The following is a 24,207-nucleotide window of genomic DNA, read 5'->3' on the forward strand; positions in this document are numbered from 1 at the left end:
CCTTGTCATTATGGAAAGCTTTAGAGCGGGCAAACATAATCGATTTGAAGTAATTTTGATATGGGCAAATGCAGGAGACTTTTTGCATCGTTCTCCATGACGAGCACCTAATCTCCATATATCTTGCATGGAAACCATCATTCTTCTCTTGTACCCCCACCCATTCAACATGGCATGAGAAATGACCATCCAAGGCATGATTTAACTGTCAAGTGTTTTCCTGTAATAAAACAATGGCAGATACTAGTGCATCTAAATTTGATGTGGGTAGGCTACAAAATTGGAATAGTCATGCTCAGCAGATCTTAAGAGGTGATAATTTGTCTCAGAGAACCTCGAGAAAAAAAAAAATCAGACGGGCAGACTAGTAAGATAAACTAGAGAATAATGAGAATCGCTGTACAAAGTTAAAATAGTGGGCAAGATTATGGCTATAACAGATACCAAAGGTGTCTAAAGTGGTAATTTCAAAAGGAAATATGCTCAAATAAAATGAGTAAAACAATCACCTGGCTAACAATATGGGCACACAGTTTCCAAATGGTATAGTAACATGGACAAAACTATATCCTAGTCAGCAGTCATCCATATGGCACATGAGCTACAACCACAGGTATGCTATGACTGATGAAGCCTTGATGGGCTATTCCAGAAAATGTACACATACTTGTACATACAAAGGCACCCATGCTCCATGTATATGAGGCACATGCCCTATCCATTTCACTCTGAAGGGTTACAATTTCCAACATGGTCCTCAAGGGTTTCGTATACAGCTATTACTGTAAACCTACTGCTCTGGAAGTTGTACAAGTACTTTGCTCTCTCGCCGATCCATTAGATGACTTCCTGCGACAACAAGCAGAGGAGCTTCCAACATAAGCCGCCAATCCCTCTCGAGAGCTTCAGTGTCGATGCTCCAAAGAAGAGCACAAAAGCGTCCGCCAACACATCGTAGCTTGCCTCACTGAATCCGTTCAAAAAGTGGCGAATTAATGACAAGCAGCGAACAATTAGGCAATTCGTTGCTGTCGCAGATTAGGCTTGAAGTGAGGCTGCATCAACCGTGCGTACAGTCCATTTTTGGCGATGAGTGCATCATGGCTTCCTTCTTCAACAATGTGTCCTTCGTTAAGTACCACTATCATGTCTACATGGCGCATCATTGCTAACCTATGAGCAATCAAAATAGTGGTCTTATTTCCCATGATCAAAGTTTCAAGAGCTTCCTGCACCACTCTGCTGGATTCTGATTCAATGGCAGTACTCGCCTCATCAAGTAGAAGTATCGGGGCATTCTTCAGCACAACACGGGCAATGGCAATCCGTTGCTTCTGTCCTGATGTTAGCTCCAGACCCCTCATGCCCACATGGGTATCATACCCATGCGGCAGATTGCTTATGAAATGGTGAGCATTTGCTATGCGTGCTGCCTCCTTCATCTCAGCCTCAGTGGCATTATGGCGTGCATAAATAATGTTCTCTCTAATGGATGTTGAAAAAAGAACTGGCTCTTGCTGCACAAGGCCCATGTGGTTTCGCAGCCATCTCAAGTTCAAAGTTTTGATATCCTTTCCATCTAGCATAACTTGCCCGGACACAGGGTCATAGAACCTTTCAATCAATGCAATAACCGTACTCTTGCCAGAACCAGATGCTCCAACAATAGCAACAGTCTGACCGCCAGTTACCTTCAAGCTGAAACTGTTCAGCACCATTTGTTCTGGCCGAGAAGGGTACCTAAAATCGACGTTTCTAAGCTCAATGGTTCCATAGACATTTGGAAGACGCAACCCCAATGAGTCATCTGAATCGATCGTTGGCTTGCGATCAATGATTCCAAAGACAGAGACCAAAGACTTCCTCCGTTTCAAGATATAGGGAGCGAGACCAAACGGTTCCACCAAAGCAAATGTTGCAAAAGAGAAGATGATGAACTGCTTCAGGACAGTGGGAAGGTCAGCTTCAGATCTTCTCACAACTAGAGCTGCATACCAAAGGAGTAGTGCATTGCATGCAAAGAGAAGAAACTGAGACACTCCAAATGCAAGGCCCCTAACTTGACCATTCATAAAGCTCCGCATCAAAATCTTAGAAAGGTGGCTGCTGTAAACTTCCATGATCCGCTTTTCAGCTGAGAATGCCACAACTGTATAAATGTTTCTCACCGCATTCTCCAGCACTAAGCACGAGCTTTTATGCACCTCTTGGATATCACCAGCAAATCCTTCTAACCACAGCTTCTGCAAAAAGCAAAAATTTAAGTCTCACTAAATCCTTCACATAAACCAAAACCAGTACGTGTCCAACACCAAATGTATGCTCGAAGTACAAAAAATCGCAAACGAAGTCAAAAAAGAAGACAGACAAGTCTAAGGATGAAGAACCAAGGCATGCATACAAGTCCATTGTGCGCAGCATTTGCACTTCTTTTGAAACTATTCTAAGCATTAAAGCATGAAAAGTAACTATAAGCTCTCAATATCATTTCATCAGTGATTCTAGCAGGCTAAAAGGCTTGGTGTGTGCTCCCTCGACAAAGAAAACCTCATAATGAGCATGCAATTTCCCCTTATTACATCCGTACAATTACTCAGCCACAATCGCGTAATGTTGTATGACCCCTCTGAATAGCTACACACTTGCCGCATTTGTAAAGTCGTCTCTTCTCAAATCCTACAAACTTATGGCTGCTCCAGAATGGCATCTGGTAATAATCTCATTGTCAGAAATGAAGGAATGGATGCTTTCGATCAAGGAATCTTGAGAAAATGAAAATCATGCAAGTAACAACGATTCTGACATGGGTACACATCCATAAGCGGAGGTTTCATGTTCATGTTTCTTTCAAAAGAATCATCTCCATGGTGATTCTAGCAGGCTCAACGGCTTGTTATGTGTTCCCTCAACAAAGACAACCTCATGATGAGCCTGCGATTCCCCCTTATTACTTCCGTACAATTACTCAACCACAAACCCATAATATTGTATGATCCTTCTTAATAGCTCAACTCTTCTCAAATCCCACCAACTTATGGCTGCTCCAGAACGGCATGTGGTAATAATCTCTTTGTCTAAAATGAAGGAATGGATGCTTTCCATCAAGGAATCTTGAGAAAATAAAATTCGTGCAAGCAATAAAGATTCTGACATGGGTATACATACGACTTCCATAAGCGGAGGCTTCGTGCTGATCTTTCTTCATGTTCTTGGAGTGGCACACAGTCTGAAGATGAAGAACCGAGGTATACATACAAGCCCAATGTACACAGCATTCATGTTTGTTTTTACATGTTCTTGGGAGTGGCACACAGTCTGAAGAGGTATGCATACAAGCACAATGTACACAGCATTTACGCTTGTTTTTAAACTATTCCAAGCTTTACAGAATCAAGAGTAAATTTTGCTCTCAAAAGTTATCTGTTCATTAGGACAAGTTGCACACTGTCTGAAGATGAAGAACCAAGGCATGCATACAAGTCAGCTGTACAACAGCATTCACGCTTGCTTTTTAACTATTCTAAGCTTTGAAGAATCAGAAGCAGTGTTACTCCCAGAAGATTCGTCCCCATTAGTGATTTTAGCAGGCTGCCAGGGTCAAAAGGCTTGTGATGTGCTCCCCCAACAAAGACAACCTCATGATGAGCCTGCAATTTCCCCTTATTACTTCCATCAATTACTCAGTCACAAACGCATATTGTTGTATGGCCCCTCTTCACATTTACCACATCTGTAGAGTCAACTCTTCTCAAATCCTAGGACAACCATCTTATGGCTGCTCAGAACGGCCTCTGCTAATAATCTCTTTTCGTCGAAATGAAGGAATGGGTGCTTTTTATCGAAGAATCCTGAGAAAATACTAATCATGCAAGCAATGAAGATTCTGACATGAATATACATACGAGTTCCACAAGTGGAGGTCGTGCTGATCTCCTGGAGGATCTGCAGATTCTGACATGAATATACATACGACTTTAACAGGGAACGGACAGAACGCAGCCCAAACGTTCCGAAACGGCGTTCCGGACAAGTCCCCCAAAACAGAGTCGGGAACGGAATGCCGTTCCGGAACAGGGTGTAACCGAAACGGCGTTCCGGAACGGGCAAAATTAGGCATATGGGGCAAAAAAGTAGGCATTTGGGGGCAGATTTGGGGCTCTTTGGGGGGGACATATTTGGGGCAGTTTGAGGGCAGGTTTGGGGTTGTTTAGGAGTTGATTTGGAACTAAGCTGAATGGAGGTAATTCAAGCCTTACTTTAGTCGACCATTCCGGCCCACCCTCCTCCCCGTTCATGTCCCGTTCCGGACCCTCCCGTTCCAGGTACACTATAGACTTTCTCTACACTCCATGGAGGGGAATCGCATGGTCAATCTTGTGAATAAAAGAATGTCCTATTGGTTGACTGGATTGACATCTTGCTTCCAATGTGAAGGTACATGGGGTATAGCCACGCTCCTGAGAGACCCCATAGATAGGAAAACTTCATTGTCCAAATATCACCAAAGTTTTAACTTTCACAAAATGCCTATGAAGAATCAACAGGCCTGAAGTGACGATTCAAACTTATGAAGTTGTGAAAGAGGCAATCGATGTACAAAAGCCTCTCAACTTGAGAGGCTTGATGAAGCCATGGATAACACTGTTAGATGTCCATTATAAACCCATCCCTAGAAGGTCGCTCACCAACATGACGGCAATGCATCTCAATATGCCTTCTGTATAAAAAGTACTGAGAAAAATCCATAGCACCTTGGCTTTCAATATAGAAGTAGGAAGAAAATATTCCTTTTGAGCTGGATCCCTGAATTGATCAAAGTGAATCTTCCCCCACCACTTTTAAAAGAAACATGGTTTTCAAGGGTGGAACGTGCCTTGAAACGCTTTGTGGTAGTGACGCCGCACATGCTCTCTCTAATCGTCGCTGCCTGCTGGTGGTGAGCTAGGCGAGTCAGCTACAATCCCAAAGCGTAAGAGCGATGCAGCGGCCTCACAGCTTTGCGGTATTTGTGTTGGGTAGAAGGGCATCGGAGCAGAAAAGGGTGACAACACGCTGGGCTTCACAGCCGCGTTGCTGATATGGCGTGGCAAACTGACACAACGCCAAGACAACTGCAACGGCTGACGTGATCCACAAGGACTAAGGTTAGAATTAGGCGATGGTCCCACAACCACGAATTTGCACTTGCACAACAGCTTGATAAGACACCGGAGTACGAAGGGTGGTCAATAAAGGAGGAGGTGATGGCGAACCTCCGATATAATCATTCATTTCGCTACCATGGAAAAGAGGAAGGACTGCTTCAAAACGAGGCCTACACTGAAGCAAATAGGGATTTTCTAACTAGAACACATGAAAGAATGCATGCCCAAGATCGTGGCTGCCAGAGAGAAGGGGAAACTCGCCTTCTATAAAGGAGGCAAAGGGGTAGTACTTGATAGACACACCGCATGACGGTGCAAGACCTATAGGACCAACCTAAACCTTGCGGTATGGAATTGCAACGGCTCGTTAAGATTGGATGTCGAGGCATTCGAGCATTCCAATCTTAACGGCTCGTTAAGATTGGATGTCGAGGCATTTGAGCATGACGGTGCAAGACCTATAGGACCAACCTAAACCTTGCGGTATGGAATTGCAACGGCTCGTTAAGATTGGATGTCGAGGCATTCGAGAAAGTGACATCATTTTCTATCTAGAGATGCATCAAAACCAAAGAGCACGCTTCCAATGACTCGATACAGATGGTGAAACCGGCCCATGGGGCAGTAGGCTTTGGCTTTCACCTGAAATTCTTTACTTTAGACACACACACACACAGATCACTTTGCAAAGGGAACCTGTGGTGGGAATTAACACTTATGCACACACACGGCTTGGAAGCTAGAATGCTCCGAGCAGACGCCGACAACCTGTACGCCCGAAAATTGGCGCCCCTTTCGGTAGTTCTTTATTCTTTGAGAGGGTAAATTACAAAGTAAAGTCCTGGGAACCCTTTACCTATGTCCAGCTAGATACCACCTGTTTTGGCCAAATTTCGGCAACACAACGGCCCCAAAACTTGCGCGAAACCAATTCCCCTACTCGAACTCACTTCCACTGGCATAAACCCTCTGATTCCTGCCCAAAAACAGTAAATTCAGCACGCTGTATTTACTGGTTTTTTGTCACCAGGAGGTGTATTTTTCCTGTTGCCTTCCGTAAATAAGTATTAGATATATTTATTTTATTTTTACTTGTTTGTCCCAAAACCCTTAAAAAGGTGCAAGTGGACATTGCATGGCCAGTGTAAAACGGTTGCAGCCAAATGGGTTTCTCACATCGGGGATCTAGGTCGGTCAGACAGGGACTGCCCGGGCCAGTTAGCACTGAATTCTGATGAGTATGGAAGCTCGTGTGCGCCAAACTGGAATTTGGGCCACTCGTCAAGTCACTGCAACTTTATAAGTTGAAAGGGGCCAGTAAATTAACCCACATTGTAGATGGTGGTCAAATGGTAGTCTTCAATGATGGTCAGGAGACCGATAGGGACGCCATGGAAGCATCTCCTAAAATTTAGGGAACTGCTATTTTTGACCAGAAAATGTGTTCGCGTCATTAGCTCTGGAATGACAAGGGGAACATTTTATTGCTCTGCTGCCAAGTCAACCGACGCACCAATTGAGATATTTTTACAGGGAAAGCCCAAACTCGGAAACTGGGCGCCGTGTCAGCCTGTGAGCGATTCTGCTACTCTGGGAGACAAAAACGAGCTACATATCAACAAAGGGGGCGCCATTTTCAGCCTCAGGTGGATTGTAGCAGGTACAGAAGCTATGGAATGCTTACCTTGCCCTCTATGCACAGTATGGTGACGGGAGTGATGCCCCGCACGCTACATACTGCTCTCTTTCTCCCCTACGTACAGTATGTTATGCCCCACTAGTGGGCTTCTCATTTGACCTATGTACAGTTATGGGGGTTTATGCGCGTTTGCCAAGGCAAGAGCCTTCTGAACAGAAACCGGATTAGCTAATTGCTAATCCCCCACAGTTACGCACAGTTCCATCACGAAAGATTGCGAGTTTGGAGAGTTTTCTCGCGTGAAAACTCGTCCAATTCACAGGGGAACTGTCCCATTGCGTGCGGGAGCCCTTGGGACACGCGTAGGCGTGTTCGCTCCGCTAAAAACGATCCGAAACATCGAATTACAGCCTGCTGTGTTTTTCTGCAGGTTTAGGGTTTCGCACCTAAACTGCAAGGGAACACCGGGGGAGCCTCGTGAGAGCCTTGGGATGCGTGTACAGGCTTTTGGGCACCCGGCAGAGAAAAACAGGGAATTACAGCCCGCTGAAATTCTGTGACAGCTCACCAGAAAGCTTCTAGATATCGAGGGAATCCGTCCTAGACAGGTGTTTTTGACCTACAAGGGTTTTTGCGCCGTCATGCTGTCGAAATCCGGTCGAAAACCTGCGTTTTCAGCCCTCGCCAGGTTTGGACAGCTTTGTGAAAGCTTGTGCGAAGTGGTCGGATCGTCTACTTTCATTTGGATAAAGAAATACCGAAAGGGGAGCCAGTCTTTGGGGCCTACAGGGTGTCGGTCTCGTGTGCGCAGTGACATTCTAGTCGCTGGACGCAACTGTGTTCTCTTCCCTTCTCAGTGCTCTGTGTAAAGTTAACAGGTAATTGAAATAGTACCGCCCTCTACGTTGTACGGGCCGGTTATATGGTTCCATCGACGGGATAGTCACTTTTTCTTCAAAAAGTGCAGCGTGGATTGTTGTGGGTGAAAGCAACACAGAGCTTGTCGATATGGCAAAGAAGAGAGACCAAGTACCTAAAGAGGGATCTTCCTCACATGGCATAGAGAAAACTCCTTCAACTCTTCAAGAAGAGGACAGGTTGTTTAGAACTCAACTGCGTTGTTGCATGGACATGTTTCAGCAGTTGGCTAACAACCCAAGGATGCAGGAATTCTTACAGGCTCCGACACAAGGTTTTCAGCCTCCTACACAGGGCATGACTGACCCATTGCAAGAAAAGGAGATTTCCAATGTGCAGAGGACTCATGATGCTCGAGGGAAAGCCCATGTGGTTGAGCAACTAGCGGTGTCCAATGATCCAAAGCAACTTGCTTTAGCTGGACAGGAACCGTTTGTGAATGGTCAAGGGAGCAATGAACAGGCTATGCGTCAGACCCTTCCATTACCTAATACTTATCCTGGTTATTTTGGAGGTGGTTCAGTGTTTCAAGCTATGGCTAGACCTTCCACAGGTTATATGCCAGGGAATGTGTTCGGGACAATGCAAACAGGCATGGGTAACCCTATGTACGCGAACATGGGTGTCCAACCTGGTTTTCAGGGTGCCTATGGCCAGTTTCGAGTGCCTGGAATACAATTTGGTATGGCTGGTTTTTCGCAGCCATGCGTACAAAATGCAGATATGACAGGGAAAACAGTTGATGCGAGTGCTGGAATGAACACTCATGGAGCACCACTGTTACAGGCACCTGTTTATGATAATGTGGCTCCTTTGAGTCAGCCTAAGGATTACAAGGAAGGTGGGCAGGGAGTGAAGTTTGAAACTTTCAGAGGAACTGAGGACCAATTGAAGGCTTTGACCTTCATACAACAGTTCGATGCAGCTTATGTTGGAGGCAACTTCACGGAATCTTCAAAGATGCGCAAGGCTGCCACTTTCTTGAAAGGGAATGCGCTCCAATGGTGGACCGCATTGTTGAACCAGGGTCAAGCCCCAACAACGTGGGTACCTTCTTTGATGACATGATTGTCTACTCAAAGTCTGAAGAGGAGCATAGGGATCACTTGACCGCAGTTTTCAATGAGCTACGCAAGAATAGGCTACTCATCAATGCGAGGAAAAGTGAGTTCTTTTTGCAAGAAATTCACTTCCTTGGGCACATTGTTTCAAAGGATGGGGTACTCATGGATCCCGCTAAAGTGGAAGCAATTAGGTCATGGCCAGACTTGAAGTCCGTACATGACATTCGAAGCTTTCTAGGCTTATGTTCCTATTACAGGAGGTTCATCCGAAATTTTGTTGAGATTTCTTCTCCACTCCATGCACTGCAAGGAAAAGGAGTTACTTTCAAGTGGACAGCCAAGGAAATTTTAGCGTTCAAACACTTGAAAGAGAAGCTGACTTCAGATCCGGTAATTATTTTGCCAGATCTTTCCAAACCTTTTGTGGTTCAATGTGATGCGTGTGGCCATAGTCTTGGTGCAGTTCTAATGCAGAATGGCCGAGTAGTCGCATATGAGAGCAGAATTCTTTTGAAGACTGAAAGGAACTTGCAAGTCTATGAGAAAGAATTGCTGGCAGTAATTCATGCTCTCACTAGTTGGAAACACTATTTGCTAGGGGCTGATTTTGTTGTCCAAACGGATCATCAAACCTTGCGATATTTTCTTACACAGACGAAGTTGTCTGAGAAGAACATGCGATGGGCAAACATCTTGTCAATGTTCCATTTTCAGATTGTGCATGTGCAAGGGAAAAAGAACGTGGTGGCTGATGCGTTGTCACGAAAGCCCCAAATTTCAGCAGTGTCAATTCCGTACCATTGTGAACTAGACGAAATGAAGACACAATATGCTGAAGATTCAGATTTTGCAAGGATCTATGACCAGCTTGTTGATGGGCAACATCATGAGCACTATATGCTTAAGAATGACTTTCTCATGATGCATGGAAAGTTATGCGTTACTAAACAGTTACGGCCAAAGATTTTGATGGAAAGTCATGCTCCACCTTATGCTGGGCATCGTGGAATTGATGCGACAGTGAAAGGGGTTGAGGCATTCTTATATTGGCCAGCTTTGCGTCAAGATGTTGACACATTTGTAAGATCATGCTTAGTATGCCAAAAAGTCAAATTTGACAGACAAAAGCAACCGGGATTGTTGCAGCCATTGCCGATCCCTGACAGGCCATGGGAAAGTATAGCAATGGACTTTATCTTTGATCTTCCAAGGACGCAAACAAGAAATGATGGGATTTGGACTATCATTTGTAGGTTCAGTAAGCAGGCCCATTTCATTCCTGTTAGGAAGAAGATAAAGCCAGAACACATGGTCAAGATATTCATGAGCAATATCTTTAAATATCATGGGATGCCTCAATCAATTGTCAGTGACAGGGATCCACGTATGACGAGTCTTTTCTGGAAGGCATTGTTTGAGAACATGGGCACTACGCTCAAGTTCTCTTCTTCGTTTCATCCGCAAACTGATGGACAGTCAGAAGAGGCAAATTCTATTGTCTTGGACCTACTCAAATGCTATGTCTCAAAGCACAAGGCAACTTGGGAACACCATCTCCCATTGGTTGAATATGCTTACAATAACACTATGCATACGTCAACAGGTAAGGCACCATTTGAGATAGTGGAAGAAGGAAAGAAAGTCCCACCCATTTTGCAGACTAAGGACAAGATATTTGAGGCAGACAAGTATGTGCAAGATATGGATGAAACATACAGGAAGATAAAGATTGCTCTTGAGAAGACTCAGGCTAAGCAAAAGAAAGCTGTTGATCGTCACCGTCATGAACTTGTATTTTCACTTGCTAATTGGGTACTTTTGCGCTTTGAAAAGGCCAGGTTAAGGAAAAGGAAAGGCAAGGAACGCTTGTTTCCTAAGCTCAGTATGCGATATTATGGTCCTTTTCAGATTTCAAAAAAGATCAGCGATGTAGCTTACAGATTAAAGCTACCAGAAGGCTAGAAAATACATAATGCTTTTCATGTCAGCCTTCTAAGGCCCTTTGTTGGTGATGTGCCAGAGAATATGCTTGATGAGGAACAACCCGAAGTGGAACAATTGGATGAAATCCTTGTTCCTGAAAAGATATTGGCACGTAAAGAAAGAAAGGTTAGAGGAAAGGTTGCAAGACGCTATTTGGTGAAGTTCAAGAACTATCCATCAATAGATGCCAAATGGATGGAAGAGTCTGAATTGCTTGATTCACCTCAGCTATTGCAATTGTATCTTGAAGCCTTTCAAATGGAACCCACAGTGACTTGATGCAGCCTTTTTGGAGCAAGGCAAGAGCATGGTTCATGATGCTCAAGAGAGTAGTTAAGCAATTGTATCTACTCTTTCCATACAGAATTTAGCTAGAGAAGTTTGTGCTCAAGAGTACACTAGAAGACTTCTATGCTTGATATATGTGTCGTAGCCAGGTTGGTGGGATTGTTTAATCGTCCAACGCTACATTTCCGGAAGCATGTATATCTTGGATTCCCATCATAGAATATATGTGATATCAAGAGATATCTGCATGTATTATTGGCATGCAAGCGAGGTCGCTTGCAATATTTCAAGGGTGGGGTGTGTCACCAGGAGGTGTATTTTTCATGTTGCCTTCCGTAAATAAGTATTAGATATATTTATTTTATTTTTACTTGTTTGTCCCAAAACCCTTAAAAAGGTGCAAGTGGACATTGCATGGCCAGTGTAAAACGGTTGCAGCCAAATGGGTTTCTCACATCGGGGATCTAGGTCGGTCAGACAGGGACTGCCCGGGCCAGTTAGCACTGAATTCTGATGAGTATGGAAGCTCGTGTGCGCCAAACTGGAATTTGGGCCACTCGTCAAGTCACTGCAACTTTATAAGTTGAAAGGGGCCAGTAAATTAACCCACATTGTAGATGGTGGTCAAATGGTAGTCTTCAATGATGGTCAGGAGACCGATAGGGACGCCATGGAAGCATCTCCTAAAATTTAGGGAACTGCTATTTTTGACCAGAAAATGTGTTCACGTCATTAGCTCTGGAATGACAAGGGGAACATTTTATTGCTCTGCTGCCAAGTCAACCGACGCACCAGTTGAGATATTTTTAGCAAGGAAAGCCAAAACTCGGAAACTGAGCAATGTGTCAGCCTGTGAGCGATTCTGCCACTCTGGGAGGCAAAAACGAGCTACATATCAACAAAGGGGGCGCCATTTTCAGCCTCAGGTGGATTGTAGCAGGTACAGAAGCTATGGAATGCTTACCTTGCCCTCTATGCACAGTATGGTGACGGGAGTGATGCCCCGCACGCTACATACTGCTCTCTTTCTCCCCTACGTACAGTATGTTATGCCCCACTAGTGGGCTTCTCATTTGACCTATGTACAGTTCTGGGGGTTTATGCGCGTTTGCCAAGGCAAGAGCCTTCTGAACAAGAACCGGATTAGCTAATTGCTAATCCCCCATAGGTACGCACAGTTCCATCACGAAAGATTGCGAATTTGGAGAGTTTTCTCGCGTGAAAACTCGTCCAATTCACAGGGGAACTGTCCCATTGCGTGCGGAGCCCTTGGGACACGCGTAGGCGTGTTCGCTCCGCTAAAAACGATCCGAAACATCGAATTACAGCCTGCTGTGTTTTTCTGCAGGTTTAGGGTTTCGCACCTAAACTGCAAGGGAACACCGGGGAAGCCTCGTGAGAGCCTTGGGATGCGTGTACAGGCTTTTGGGCACCCGGCAGAGAAAAACAGGGAATTACAGCCCGCTGAAATTCTGTGACAGCTCACCAGAAAGCTTCTAGATATCGAGGGAATCCGTCCTAGACAGGTGTTTTTGACCTACAAGGCTTTTTGCGCCGTCATGTTGTCGAAATCCGGTCGAAAACCTGCGTTTTCAGCCCTCGCCAGGTTTGGACAGCTTTGTGAAAGCTTGTGCGAAGTGGTCGGATCGTCTACTTTAATTTGGATAAAGAAATACCGAAAGGGGAGCCAGTCTTTGGGGCCTACAGGGTGTCGGTCTCGTGTGCGCAGTGACATTCTAGTCGCTGGACGCAACTGTGTTCTCTTCCCTTCTCAGTGCTCTGTGTAAAGTTAACAGGTAATTGAAATAGTACCGCCCTCTACGTTGTACGGGCCGGTTAAATTTTTGCCCTGTTTTCAGCCCCAAACAGTCCCCTAACTGTCCTCTGCCAGTGGGGCACTATTCCCAATGGTTCTAGCGTCCATATGGCTGAAAAACAGTCAATTTACAGCGCATACACAGCGCTGAAAACGCACCTCTACAGTGAGGTTATTACCCTCACCGGTGCCTTCTTTGGAGTAGCAGTTAGCAACCCCTGTCCCTGCTCAAGGAGGCTCTTGCCTCAGCACAAAAGCATGAAACCACACAGTTGTACATCAGTCAAATGAAGAGCCCTCTTGTGGGGCATCACATAATTGCATGTAGGGGGAGAGAGAGCAGTGTGTAGTGTGCAGGGCATCACTCCTAGCACCACACTGTACATAGAGTGGAAAGAAAGCACTCCATAGCTCTTAACGTGTGACAAATGCAAATGAGGCCTCCCTCAGCTAGGAATTCAGCGCCCTTTTTTCTGAATGAGGCAAGTACACAGGAAAGTGCCACTTGGCACATTTACAAGCATTTGCCCGTTTCGGGGTTGCCGCCTAAAAATCTCCTGATTGGTTGCCCCGTTGACTTAGCTTGCCAAGTTCAGCGTAACACCTCTAGAAGCCTGGCTGGAGAGAGAGAAAAGGAGCAGCGCCTCCGACGGGCAATGCTTCCTTGCAGAGGATGCAGGAGCAGCATCAAGATAGTCTTTGGTTGGAGGAGCAGTTACAACAGGCTCGCCAGGAGCTCGTCAGCATAGAGGAGAGGCGCCATGAGTTTGCTTTCCATCGTCAGGCATCTCAGTGGACCCAAGTGGGTGACAGAGTGACAGGCACTTTCTTTGAGGCAGAGGGACCTCGGCATACGCATGCCAAGGTCAGGCAATAGAGGAGGCCCGATGGGTCAGTTGCTTCAGAGCCAAAGGACATGCGTGCAGTTGCTACTGACTTTTACCGTGATCTACTGTCTGCAGACCCCCAGTCAGAGCATCAGGATGCATGCAGAGAGCAAGTGTGGGCACAAATGCCTTGTCTTGTGACTAAGGAGATGCGTCAAAAGCTTGAGCTGCCTCTTCAGCTAAAGGAGCTGCACATGGCTCTTAGTGCACGATGCTACGCATCCCAGAGAGGGCCTTGCTGGACTCTGCACTCAAAGAGCGAGTGGAGGCTCTTTGGATAGAGAGCTTAGACGCACATGACTCTCCTGCTGACAGAGTGGCCTCAGGACTTGCTCAGCTTAGTCGGCTCTTTCTGAACCACGAAGGTGTCACGCTGAACTTGGCAAGAGGCCAAAGTGTCTGAACCAGATCTGTCACTGCTAAGTCCCTTGTGTGGTGCGAGAACTCAGTAGCCTGGGTCTGGAGCCAGGCTACTGGACTGTATGCTAGGTCCACTCTGTGATATCTTTACCACACAACGGAAAGGAGAAACCCACCGCTGTGTCCAGGGCCTCACTGCCTCTAGCTGCAAGAAAGAGGACGTGGACTCGAAAGCTGGCCTCCTCCAAGTCGGAAGAGGAATCACCCAGAAACCGAGTGAAGCTGTAGTCGAAGAAATCCCAACGTCTGCGAATGTCGAAGCTAGTCAGACCATTGGGGATCGCTGCAAAGGGAGAAGTGAGCACCAAAAAAGGCGGCCTCAGGTGGGGCTGTCCCTTACGAGCCACACGGCTCGCAGCGAAAGCACTACCAAGAGAACGCCTCGCGGCAAAAGCGTGGCCAGTACCCTACATCTGAGGAGGAGTGGCGGAGACGGGGCATCACTCCTAGCACCACACTATACATAGAGTGAAAAGAAAGCACTCCATAGTTCTTAACCTGTGACAAATGCAAAATGAGGCCTCCCTCAGCTAGAAATTCAGCGCCCTTCTTTCTGAATGAGGCAAGTACATAGGAAAGTGCCACTTGGCACATTTACAAGCATTTACTCGTTTCGGGGTTGCCACCTAAAAATCTCCCAACTAGTTGCCCAGTTGACTTCACGGCAGAATTGTAAAGTGTTCCCCTGGTCATACGGAAGGTAATGACGCGAACACATTTCACGGCCCAAAATAGCATTTTCCTAATTTTTAGGAGATGCTTCCGTTGGGCTGCCACTGGTCATCTGACCATCTATCCTCATTGGGACCGCATCCAAAAGTGCAATGTGGCCCAACTGTCGGATACTTCCTGTTGGCGATCCCACCTTGACTTTATGCCTTTATTGAGTTCACTTCCTCGTATCCACCAACTTGCTCAGTGCGACGGGGGGGCCTACATGATCTTGCACTGAGCCTAGACATCCTCTTACTATACGAATTCCAGTGCCGACCAACTTCCCGTCTGCAGGTGAAACTACCGTTCACATTGGCCACACAATGTCCGACCATTTGCAACTTCAAAAAGAGGGTCTCAAAAATAAAACAAAAATCATTGGAAAGAAACCAACAACTAAGGTTAGCAGTTGCTACGTCCTCGTGACATAGTTAACAGCTGCCACATCCTCGTGTGACAGATGGGAGAGCACAAGCAGACAGGTGGCTCGTAATGAGCACAGTAGCAGAGGATCAAGAGGAGTAGCAATGTTATTTAGGGAGGTTTTAAGGTTGGTCCCATAGGTCTTGCACCGTCATGTAGTACGCCTTTCCAAGATCACCACTCTCCCCTTGTATAGAAAGCAATTTTTCCATTCTCCCTCGCAACCTTGATTCTGGCATCAACTCTTACATGTGTGCAATTTGCGCTAAAGGGAGGTCATTGCCCAAAAATATCCCAGTTTGTTTAAGAGTTGGTTTCTTCTTCAAGAACTCTCTCCTAGTTTCCACAGTAGGGAAGCGCAAAATGAGCGCTCTTTCCTTAAAACTCGCTTCCCCACTTTTTCCTTTCTTCCCCACTCTCCATGCACCTGTGTGTGTCGCTTCGGAAATGCCCATGTGTTTAAGAGTTCTCACTCTTCTTCCACATTTCCAATGGCTTTAAGGCCTGTCACACGCATGCAAAGTGCTCTAGTCTTCCTTTTTTGCTCTTCCTCAATGGTCATAGTGATAATGGTGGCTGTCGGTGTAGCTTCAGCCATCTTGGCTTTTCCCTTCTTACCAGGTTCCTTCCATCCATGAACGGGTGATTAGGACGCCTATTCTACAGGCTTTGCCAGTTCAACCCGCCACCTTTCCAAGCCCGCATGTTGCGTTACAGGGACATGGAACCAGTTTCCAGGCAATGCATCAGGTTTTTCCACCACCCACGGTACATCCTGGGTATTTCGGGGATGGATCTGTGTTCCAAAATATGGCTGGTTATGCGCCTCGAAACCAGCAATATATGCGAGGAACAATGTTTGGGGGTATGCCAAACCCCATGTATGGTAGCATCAGCATGCAACAAGGCTTTTAGAGCAACCAAGGCCAATTTAGGGTGCCACAGGGTAATTTTGGCATGGCTGGTTTTTCTGGACAGCAGGCAGATATGGCACCTATGACGCAAAATGTCAATGGCCAAGATGCACTGTCACAAAAATACGGAAGCGTAAACTGACGTTTAATTGCACTTCAAATACTCAAGAGAATTAGAGGGAGAGAGAAAACTTGACACTCCATTGGGGACCAGAAGATGGGCTGGTCCCCCCCCATAAAGAGAATATCTTTATTACTAAGGGAGAATCTTTACAAGCACAAGAACGGGGCATACGCCCGTCCTCTATTCTTTCTTCTGTTCTGTTCTGACTACTGACTGAGAAAGTGTTTCCACTTTCTTTCTGCTTAGAGGATTTCCCCTCTTCTGAGAGATTGGTTGGAAGCTCTCGAAAAGAGAGTCTATCTTCCAAAACAGCTCATCGGAAGCTCTCACAGAGGAGAGTCCATCTTCCGTTATGTGTTGCCTTCATGCTCATTCATTCATGCATCGAACACAAAATAGAAACAAGCAAAATGCACACGCACATGCTGCTGTAATTTTCTGCACATAACCTGAAATTCTTACCTGTGCACACCCCTACGCCGAAACAGAGGTCTTCTTCGCGATGGAATCGCGCCAAACTTGATGTAGACTTAGGATGAGGAGAGAGAAGAGAATTTCTATGGCTGATCTGCTGAAAACAGCCCTAATCGAGGTGATTAAGGGCTGAAAACAGAGAATTACAGCAGCCGCACTCTGCTAAGAGAGCGTCTACGGCAGCTTCTCGCGATGAAACTTCACCAGAAGGTGTCTATGACTGTGAGATCCCTTGTTCTTGACAATGGGAGCACAAGGCTACCACATATGTCGCAAGGGGCTGCTCTCAAGCTTCAATGGAGGGCTCCACCGCGTAGAGCACGCTCACATTAGGGGGGGTAGGTGCACTGCCAGCCCTGAAAATGGGGGAGGGGGGGCTCCTAAATAGCCATCAGGGAGAGGGGGCGCTAGGAAGAGAGAGAGGGTGAGAGTGAGAGTGAGAGAGAGTTAGTTTGCATTGGTAAGTGTGCCACTTGGCACACTTACTTTAAAAACTTAAAAACCATTCAACTTTTGACTTTAAAAACTTCTAGCCCATTAATTAAAAATGTGCAACTAACTAACAAATGCTACCAATGATTCTTTTATGAGAACACCAAAGGTCTGCCGGCGCAATGCCGCACTGGCACTGCACCGCCTTTACCTGTTCACACTTGTCCGGTCGCCCGCCCGAGCACGGACCGTTAAATTTAATTTAGCGAAACTTACCCTAAGGCTTTATTAGCTTTATTAGCCTTAGGGTCACTGTTATAAGGACCCCATCTCATTCATGTGCTTGTATTGACGCACGTATTTTTCTGAGCCTAAAATCTGAGGCTACTGCTTACCCCTTTCTGAAGACCCGATTTCCCAATCACTAGGGCTTCAAGGTAATTTCTGCTAAGATCCCTCTGAGGTGTTGTGGCCCGCATTTAGGCTCACCTGAGGCCTTAGAACTGCTAGGTCTATTCTGGTGTGCACACAACTAATTAGATAATTCTTTTCTCGTAAATAAATTAATTATTTACAAAGTCTGACTTAGTTACATGCGCCGATGATCCCTGTCAGAGTGCCCATGTTGCAGGCAATTCCCTATGACAATTGGGGGGCACTAGAAAAACCAAAAGCTTACAAAGAAGGTGGTGCAATTGTAAAGTTTAGCACTTTCAACGGCTTTGAGGATAAGGCAAAGGCTCTTACTTTCCTCTAGCAGTTTGACACAGCTTATGCAGGGGGGAATTTTACAGAGGCCTCTAGGTCAGGAAAGTAGCCAAAAGACAATGCGCTTACATAATGGACGACATTGTTAATGCAAGGACAGGCACCCGTCACATGGGTAAACTTCAAACAAATGTTTGCATCTGCGTGGCTGTCAAATGAATTTGAAGCCGATGTCATGACGGATTGGCACCAACTCACAGTGGCTACTTGCAAGAGCCTACAGGAGTACAATCGGAGGTTTTGCAAAGCATTGCTCTAAGTAACCTCCTACAGGTTTGTGCCACTGACAGAGCAGATTAAGAAGTATTGTTGTGAGCTGCCTAAAGGGCTTCGGGATTACTGTACAAAGAACAAAGTGGCTACCCTCACTCAACTTATGGAAGTTGCCAACACTGGTCTTGCCTTATTGAAGGGAGAGGACAGTGGGTTCTCGGGCAATGCAAAAGGGGGGCAGCAAAAGAAAAATTCAACAAAGAAGCCCTTTGTCAAAACGGCTCCTGAAGCACCACAGGGATCAGAAAAGGACAACAAGGATAAGGACTCAGTCGGGACTTCTAGAGTGCAGGGCAAAGAAGCCAAAAAGGAAGCCTTTTGTGTGCAAGTCGCTCGAGGAAAAGATCTTGATGGCTGAAAATAAATGCTTTATATGCGAGTAGCCTGGTCACTTTGCTACAGATTGTCCACAATGGAAAAGACCAGCTGATTCGGATGATAAAGAAGATAAGAAAGGAAAGAAGCCTAAGTCCACGACAGGTTTGGTGCCAGATATGGTGGGTGACAGGCCAAGTACACATGCCAGCGAGTTATGCAGAGCATGGGGTAAAGTCAAAGATCAGACGGCACTCATCTTCTTTGATCAGGTGCCAAAGCAAACTTATCTCACCAGAGTTTGCTATGAAGCTGGGCATCAGAGCTAAAGAGATTGGGTACACGGCAGAGGCAAGGTTGGCATGTCCTAGCCACTCAGAGTGTGTTACTCCCATCATTGGAAAACTGTGCCTGCATGTTCAGTCGTATGTGGACACTGAAGAGTTCTATATCATGCCATTGGAAGGGTGTGATGCGCTACTTGGAATCCCATGGATGTTCAGAGTACATGGTATGCTGGATGTCTTCGGCAAAACGATCACCCTTCAGCATAGGGACAAAACTCATGTTTTGGATGTAAAGCTCAAAGCGGAGTCTATCCCTATTGTATCTACCTCGACTATCACTTCTGTAATTAAAAATCACATTGTTGTGTACTTGATCTTTGCACGTGATGTTTCAGATAATTGTCAGTCAAATTTATTTGTGTTAGATAAAGAAAGGTCAACATGTTTGCGAGAGTTTAATGACAGTTTTTCTGATTCTTTACCGTCACAATTGCCGCCGGAGAGGCCTGAGGACCATGCAATCGATTTGGTGCCAGGGTGTAGCCCACCAAACAGACCTCCCTACAGGGTTAGTGCGGCGCAACAGAAAGAAATTATGGGCCAGGTAGAGGAGCTTTTAGAGAAGGGGTTGATTCAGCCTAGTTCTTCACCTTTCTGCTACCCATTGCTTTTAGTGCAGAAGAAGGATTGCTCTTGGCGCATGTGTATTGACTACTGTGCGCTAAACAAGAATACCATCAAGAACAGGTTTCCTATCCAAAGGATTGATGGTATTCTTGACCGTTTAGAGGGTGCTGCAATTTTCAGCAAGATAGACCTTAAGAGTGGGTACCATCAGATTCTATAAGGCTAGAGGATGTGCACAAGACTGCGTTTAGAACGACATTTGGTCTTTATGAGTTCTTAGTAATGCCATTTGGTCTTACAAATGCTCCTGCCACGTTCAATAGAATGATGGACCGAATTTTCCGCTCGCATCAGAAGTTTGTTGCCACATTCTTTGACGACATGATAGTCTACTTGAAGAATGAAGAGGAGCAGTCACTTGACCACTGTGTTCGAAGACTTGCGCAATCACAATGGTCAAGTTCGTTGCCACATAGTGTCAAAGGATGGTGTCCGAATGGATCCCACAAAGGTTGAAGCTATTAAGACATGGCCAGACTTAAAGATTGTGCACAATGTTCGAAGCTTCTTGGGATTGTGTTCATACTATAGAAGGTTTATCAGGAATTTTGCAAAGATAGCTTCACCTCTTTACGCTTTGCAAAAGAAAGAGGTCTCTTTCAGATAGACCCAAAGAGAGATTTCAGCTTTCAGTCTCTTAAAGGAAAAGTTGACTGCAGATCCCGTGATTATTTTACCAGATCTCAGGAAGTCATTTGTGGTCCAATGTGACGCGTGTGGCAAATTGCAATAGCATCGGAGCAATGCTAATGCAAGATGGTTGTGTAGTAGCTTATGAGAGCAGAATCTTGCAAGGGCCAGAAAAGACTATGCAAATCTATATGAGAGAGCTATTGACTGTGATTCTGCGCTCTCTAGCTGGAAGCACTACCTGTTAGGTGCTGATTTTGTTGTCCAGACAGATCATTAGACCTTGAGATACTTCTTGACACAGTCAAAGCTATCCGAGAAGCATATGCGATGGGCAATACATTCTTTCTATGTTTCACTTCTAGATTATACATGTGGAAGGCAAGAAGAATGTTGTGGCTGATGCATTATCGAGGAAGCAACAAATTTCAGCTGTGTCAATTCCTTATCATCATGAGCTGGATGACATGAAGGAACAGTATGCTACTAATGAAGATTTTGTAAGGATTTTTGAACAGTTGCTAGAGGGGCAACATCATGAGCACTACCTCCTCAGAGACAGTTTTATGATGATGCATGGCAGACTTTGTGTTACTAGTCCATTGCGACATAAGGTCATGGTAGAAAGTCATGTCCCACCATATGCAGGGCATCGTGGTATTGATGTGACAATTAAAGCAGTAGAGACATTCTTTTATTGGCCTACTTTGAGGAGAGATGTGGATGCCTTTGTGCGAGCATGCGCGATTTGCCAAAAGGTCAAGTTTGACAGGCAAAAGGCACCAGGGTTGTTATAGCCACTGCCAATTCCGGATAAGCCATAGGAAAGCATTGTTATGGACTTTATCTTTGATCTTTTAAGAACGCCAACAGGGAATGATGGTATATGGAACATTATTTGCAGGCTCAACAAACAGGCCCATTTTATCCCTGTCAGGAAGAAGATAAAATCTGACCAGATGGCACAGTTATTCATGTACAATGTGTTCAAGTACCATGGTATGCGACAATCAATTGTCAGTGATCGTGATCCTCGCATGACAAGTTTGTTCTAACATGGGCAGTACGCTCAAGTTCTCGTCTTCGTTTCATCCACAAACTGATGGATAGTCAAAAGAGGCTAATTCTATTGTCTTGGATCTGCTGAAATGCTGTGTGTCAGACAATAAGGGCAAGTGGGAACAGTATTTGCCTATGCTTGAGTATGCGTACAACAATACAGTGTATTCGTCCACAGGCAAGGCACCTTTTGAGATTGTTGAAGGTGGCAAAAAGGTTCCTCCCATTTTGCATACAAAGGACAAGATCTTTGAGACAGATCGATATGTTGAAAACATGGATGAAATGTACAAGAAAACTAAAGTTGCCCTAGAGAAGACTAAGGCAAAACAGAAAAGGGTTGTTGATCGTCACCGTCGTGAACTGTTGTTTTCACCTGGTGATTGGGTACTTTTGCAATTTGAAAAGGCAAGGTTGAAGTAAATGAAGGGCAAGGAAAGATTGTTACCGAAGCTTAGCATGCGTTATTATGGGCCTTTACAAGTGCTTGATAAGATCAGCGATGTTGCTTATAGTGAAATTGTCTGATGCTTGGAAGATTCATAATGCGTTTCACGTGAGTCTTCTAAGACCCTTCGTGGATGATGTGCCAGAAGATATGCCAGATGAGGACCAGCCAGAAGTTGAGGAACTTGATGAAATTTTGGTTCTTGTGCAGATTTTGGCACATAAGGAAAGAAAAGTTTAAGGGACAGGTTGCAAGACGCTATTTGGTGAAGTTCAAGAACTATCCACTGTCACGTGCACATCTAACCCTATGTGCATGTGGACAAGCTACTTCAGGTCCAGGGTTCACGTCATCTTAGGAAGTGTTCTGGCACCTTTGTGAGCGCAAGCCGCGCATGTCCAGGCACTTAGAGTAGTTGCATATCCTCTGGTTGCACACAGCATGATGATCAGAATTACAATCAATAGCCATCATGAGCATTTTACAGTGCACAGAACCCATTTTCCCTATTTTAGCCATTTTTCACTTATTATTAATAAGTGACTTTGTTGGGAAACTAGGTAGGGCAAATTGCCTAAGTTGATATATAAGAAAACCTAGCGCTAGCACTTTCTGGCAGAAGAGGCAAGAGAGACCCAATGTCTGGCAGTGCACCTTCTCAGCAAGACTCGGGAGGACAACCTAGCGTTTTTCAGCCATCAAGACAGCCTAGCGTTTTTGGCAAAGAGCAAATCAGCCCTAGCGTTTTGCAGATTTGCAGATCAGCCCTGGTGTTAGCAGATTCCCCAAGATCAGCCTGGCGTTTTTGCTATTACAGACCAACATCAACGTTTTGCAGATTCCCTGCGACAGAACCAGACCTAGCTTCAGCGTTTTCAGTTTTTGGGCATCTAGACACCACAGATCAAGTCCCAAAACCTCGCAGATCTCACCTTCCCGCAGCAGATCCTCGCCGCACGATCAAATTAGCAAGCGTTTTCAGTTTCAGCCCGCTGTTCGCAGATTTCAACATCTGTGTTTTCAGCGCATCGTCGTCGCCATCGCCGTCCTCGCTGACACAGTGTCAGAATTCAGCAGATACCAGATTTGCAGATTTCAGCCCCTAGTGTTTTCAGATTTCAATCCGTCTCGTCGCCGTCATCATTGTCGTCGACATCGTTGGTAAGTCCATTGCATCTAGACCATTGTATCAGATTTGTGCAATCAATAACATAGACCTCTCTCGCCATAGAGAGTGGGGCCCTTGTGGTGTCGTATTCTTTTCTTGTTCTTTCTCTCAGTCTCAGCACCTTCATTCACAGTGTATTCAGTTTGTTTGCGATCATTTGCACTCTCTCACTAAAGGAACGGAAGGCTCTCCCTTCCATAAGTAAAAGGAACCCTTGAGGACAGTTCGGAGCACTCATCTTGAGCAAAGTTCAACATTCACTTCCGTTGCACCTTACATTGGTACCAGAGCTTTGGCAGGGTTTTGTATCACTCCAGGAAAGAACCACAAGAAATTTTTTGCTTGTTGCGGTCGCACGTAACCCAAGTCCACTTGAGCGTGTCGATTCCTAGTCGTGTTTTTGAAGAGTGACAGGAAACCCAAGAAAGAAGGGCTTGTCCGGCCTCCCCTTGTGCCTCTTTTCACTCATTGAGAGCGGACCGTGCACTTAACGGCCGGCCAATCGATGTGAGGTGGGAAAAAGAAACCTTGGTGTGAGCGAAAGGCTGCCAAGGGATGCGCCCGCAGGGAAGAGTAGAGCTCGGGTAAGAGAAGATCCTTCTCTAACACAAATTGCAAACTAAAGAAAGACCTCAAGAACCTCAAGAACTCAAGGACTCAAGAACCCAAGAACCTCAAGAACCCAAGTTCCTCATGGACTTAAGTACCAAGATCTCAATGTATGTTTTTGAAGAGTGACAAGAAACCCAAGAAAGAAGGGCTTGTCCGGCATCCCCTTGTGCCTCTTTTCAGTCATTGAGAGCGGACCGTGCACTTAACGGCCGGCCAATCGATGTGAGGTGGGAAAAAGAAACCTTGGTGTGAGCGCAAGGCTGCCAAGGGATGCGCCTGCAAGGAAGAGTAGAGCTCGGGTAAGAGAAGATCCTTCTCTAACACAAATTGCAAACTAAAGAAATACCTCAAGAACCTCAAGAACTCAAGGACTCAAGAACCTCAAGAATCCAAGTTCCTCATGGACGTAAGTACCAAGATCTCAATGTATGGTCATCACCCGAAGCGGAATGGATACTCCGTGTGAAGGTGATGAGCATGGAGGTGGAGAAGAAGAATTTTCCACACCAAGAGGTTTTTCCGATTCTCCGCCTTCCCCATTTACGCCACGGTTTGCACCAAATCCTATGGAGGCTTTGGTCAAGTCAATGATGGACATGATGCTACGACAAGCAGCGCAACGCGCCGCCTTGGATCGTGAGTGCGAAGCAAGAACAGCAGCCTTAGAGCGTGAGCAAGCGCGCTTGGCAACCGAAGAAAGAAAGGCAGAATTGAATCACG

The 24,207-nt window shown here is 45.6% G+C and overlaps 1 protein-coding gene across 1 annotated transcript in view; it reads right to left on the bottom strand.

The window, feature by feature from the left end:
- Positions 1–454: 454 nt before the first annotated feature.
- Positions 455–24,207, bottom strand: part of LOC147456596 (ABC transporter B family member 6-like) — a 73,143-nt gene continuing 49,390 nt past the window's right edge. The window contains exon 11 of the mRNA XM_086515031.1: positions 455–2,243. Within this exon, the coding sequence (XP_086371157.1) occupies positions 1,014–2,243 (1,230 nt within the window). The 3' untranslated portion in view covers positions 455–1,013. The remainder of the gene's footprint in view (positions 2,244–24,207) is intronic.

This window comes from Adiantum capillus-veneris, chromosome 6 (genome assembly GCF_014529385.1).
Source record: "Adiantum capillus-veneris isolate H3 chromosome 6, ASM1452938v2, whole genome shotgun sequence".
Taxonomy (NCBI): domain Eukaryota; kingdom Viridiplantae; phylum Streptophyta; class Polypodiopsida; order Polypodiales; family Pteridaceae; genus Adiantum; species Adiantum capillus-veneris.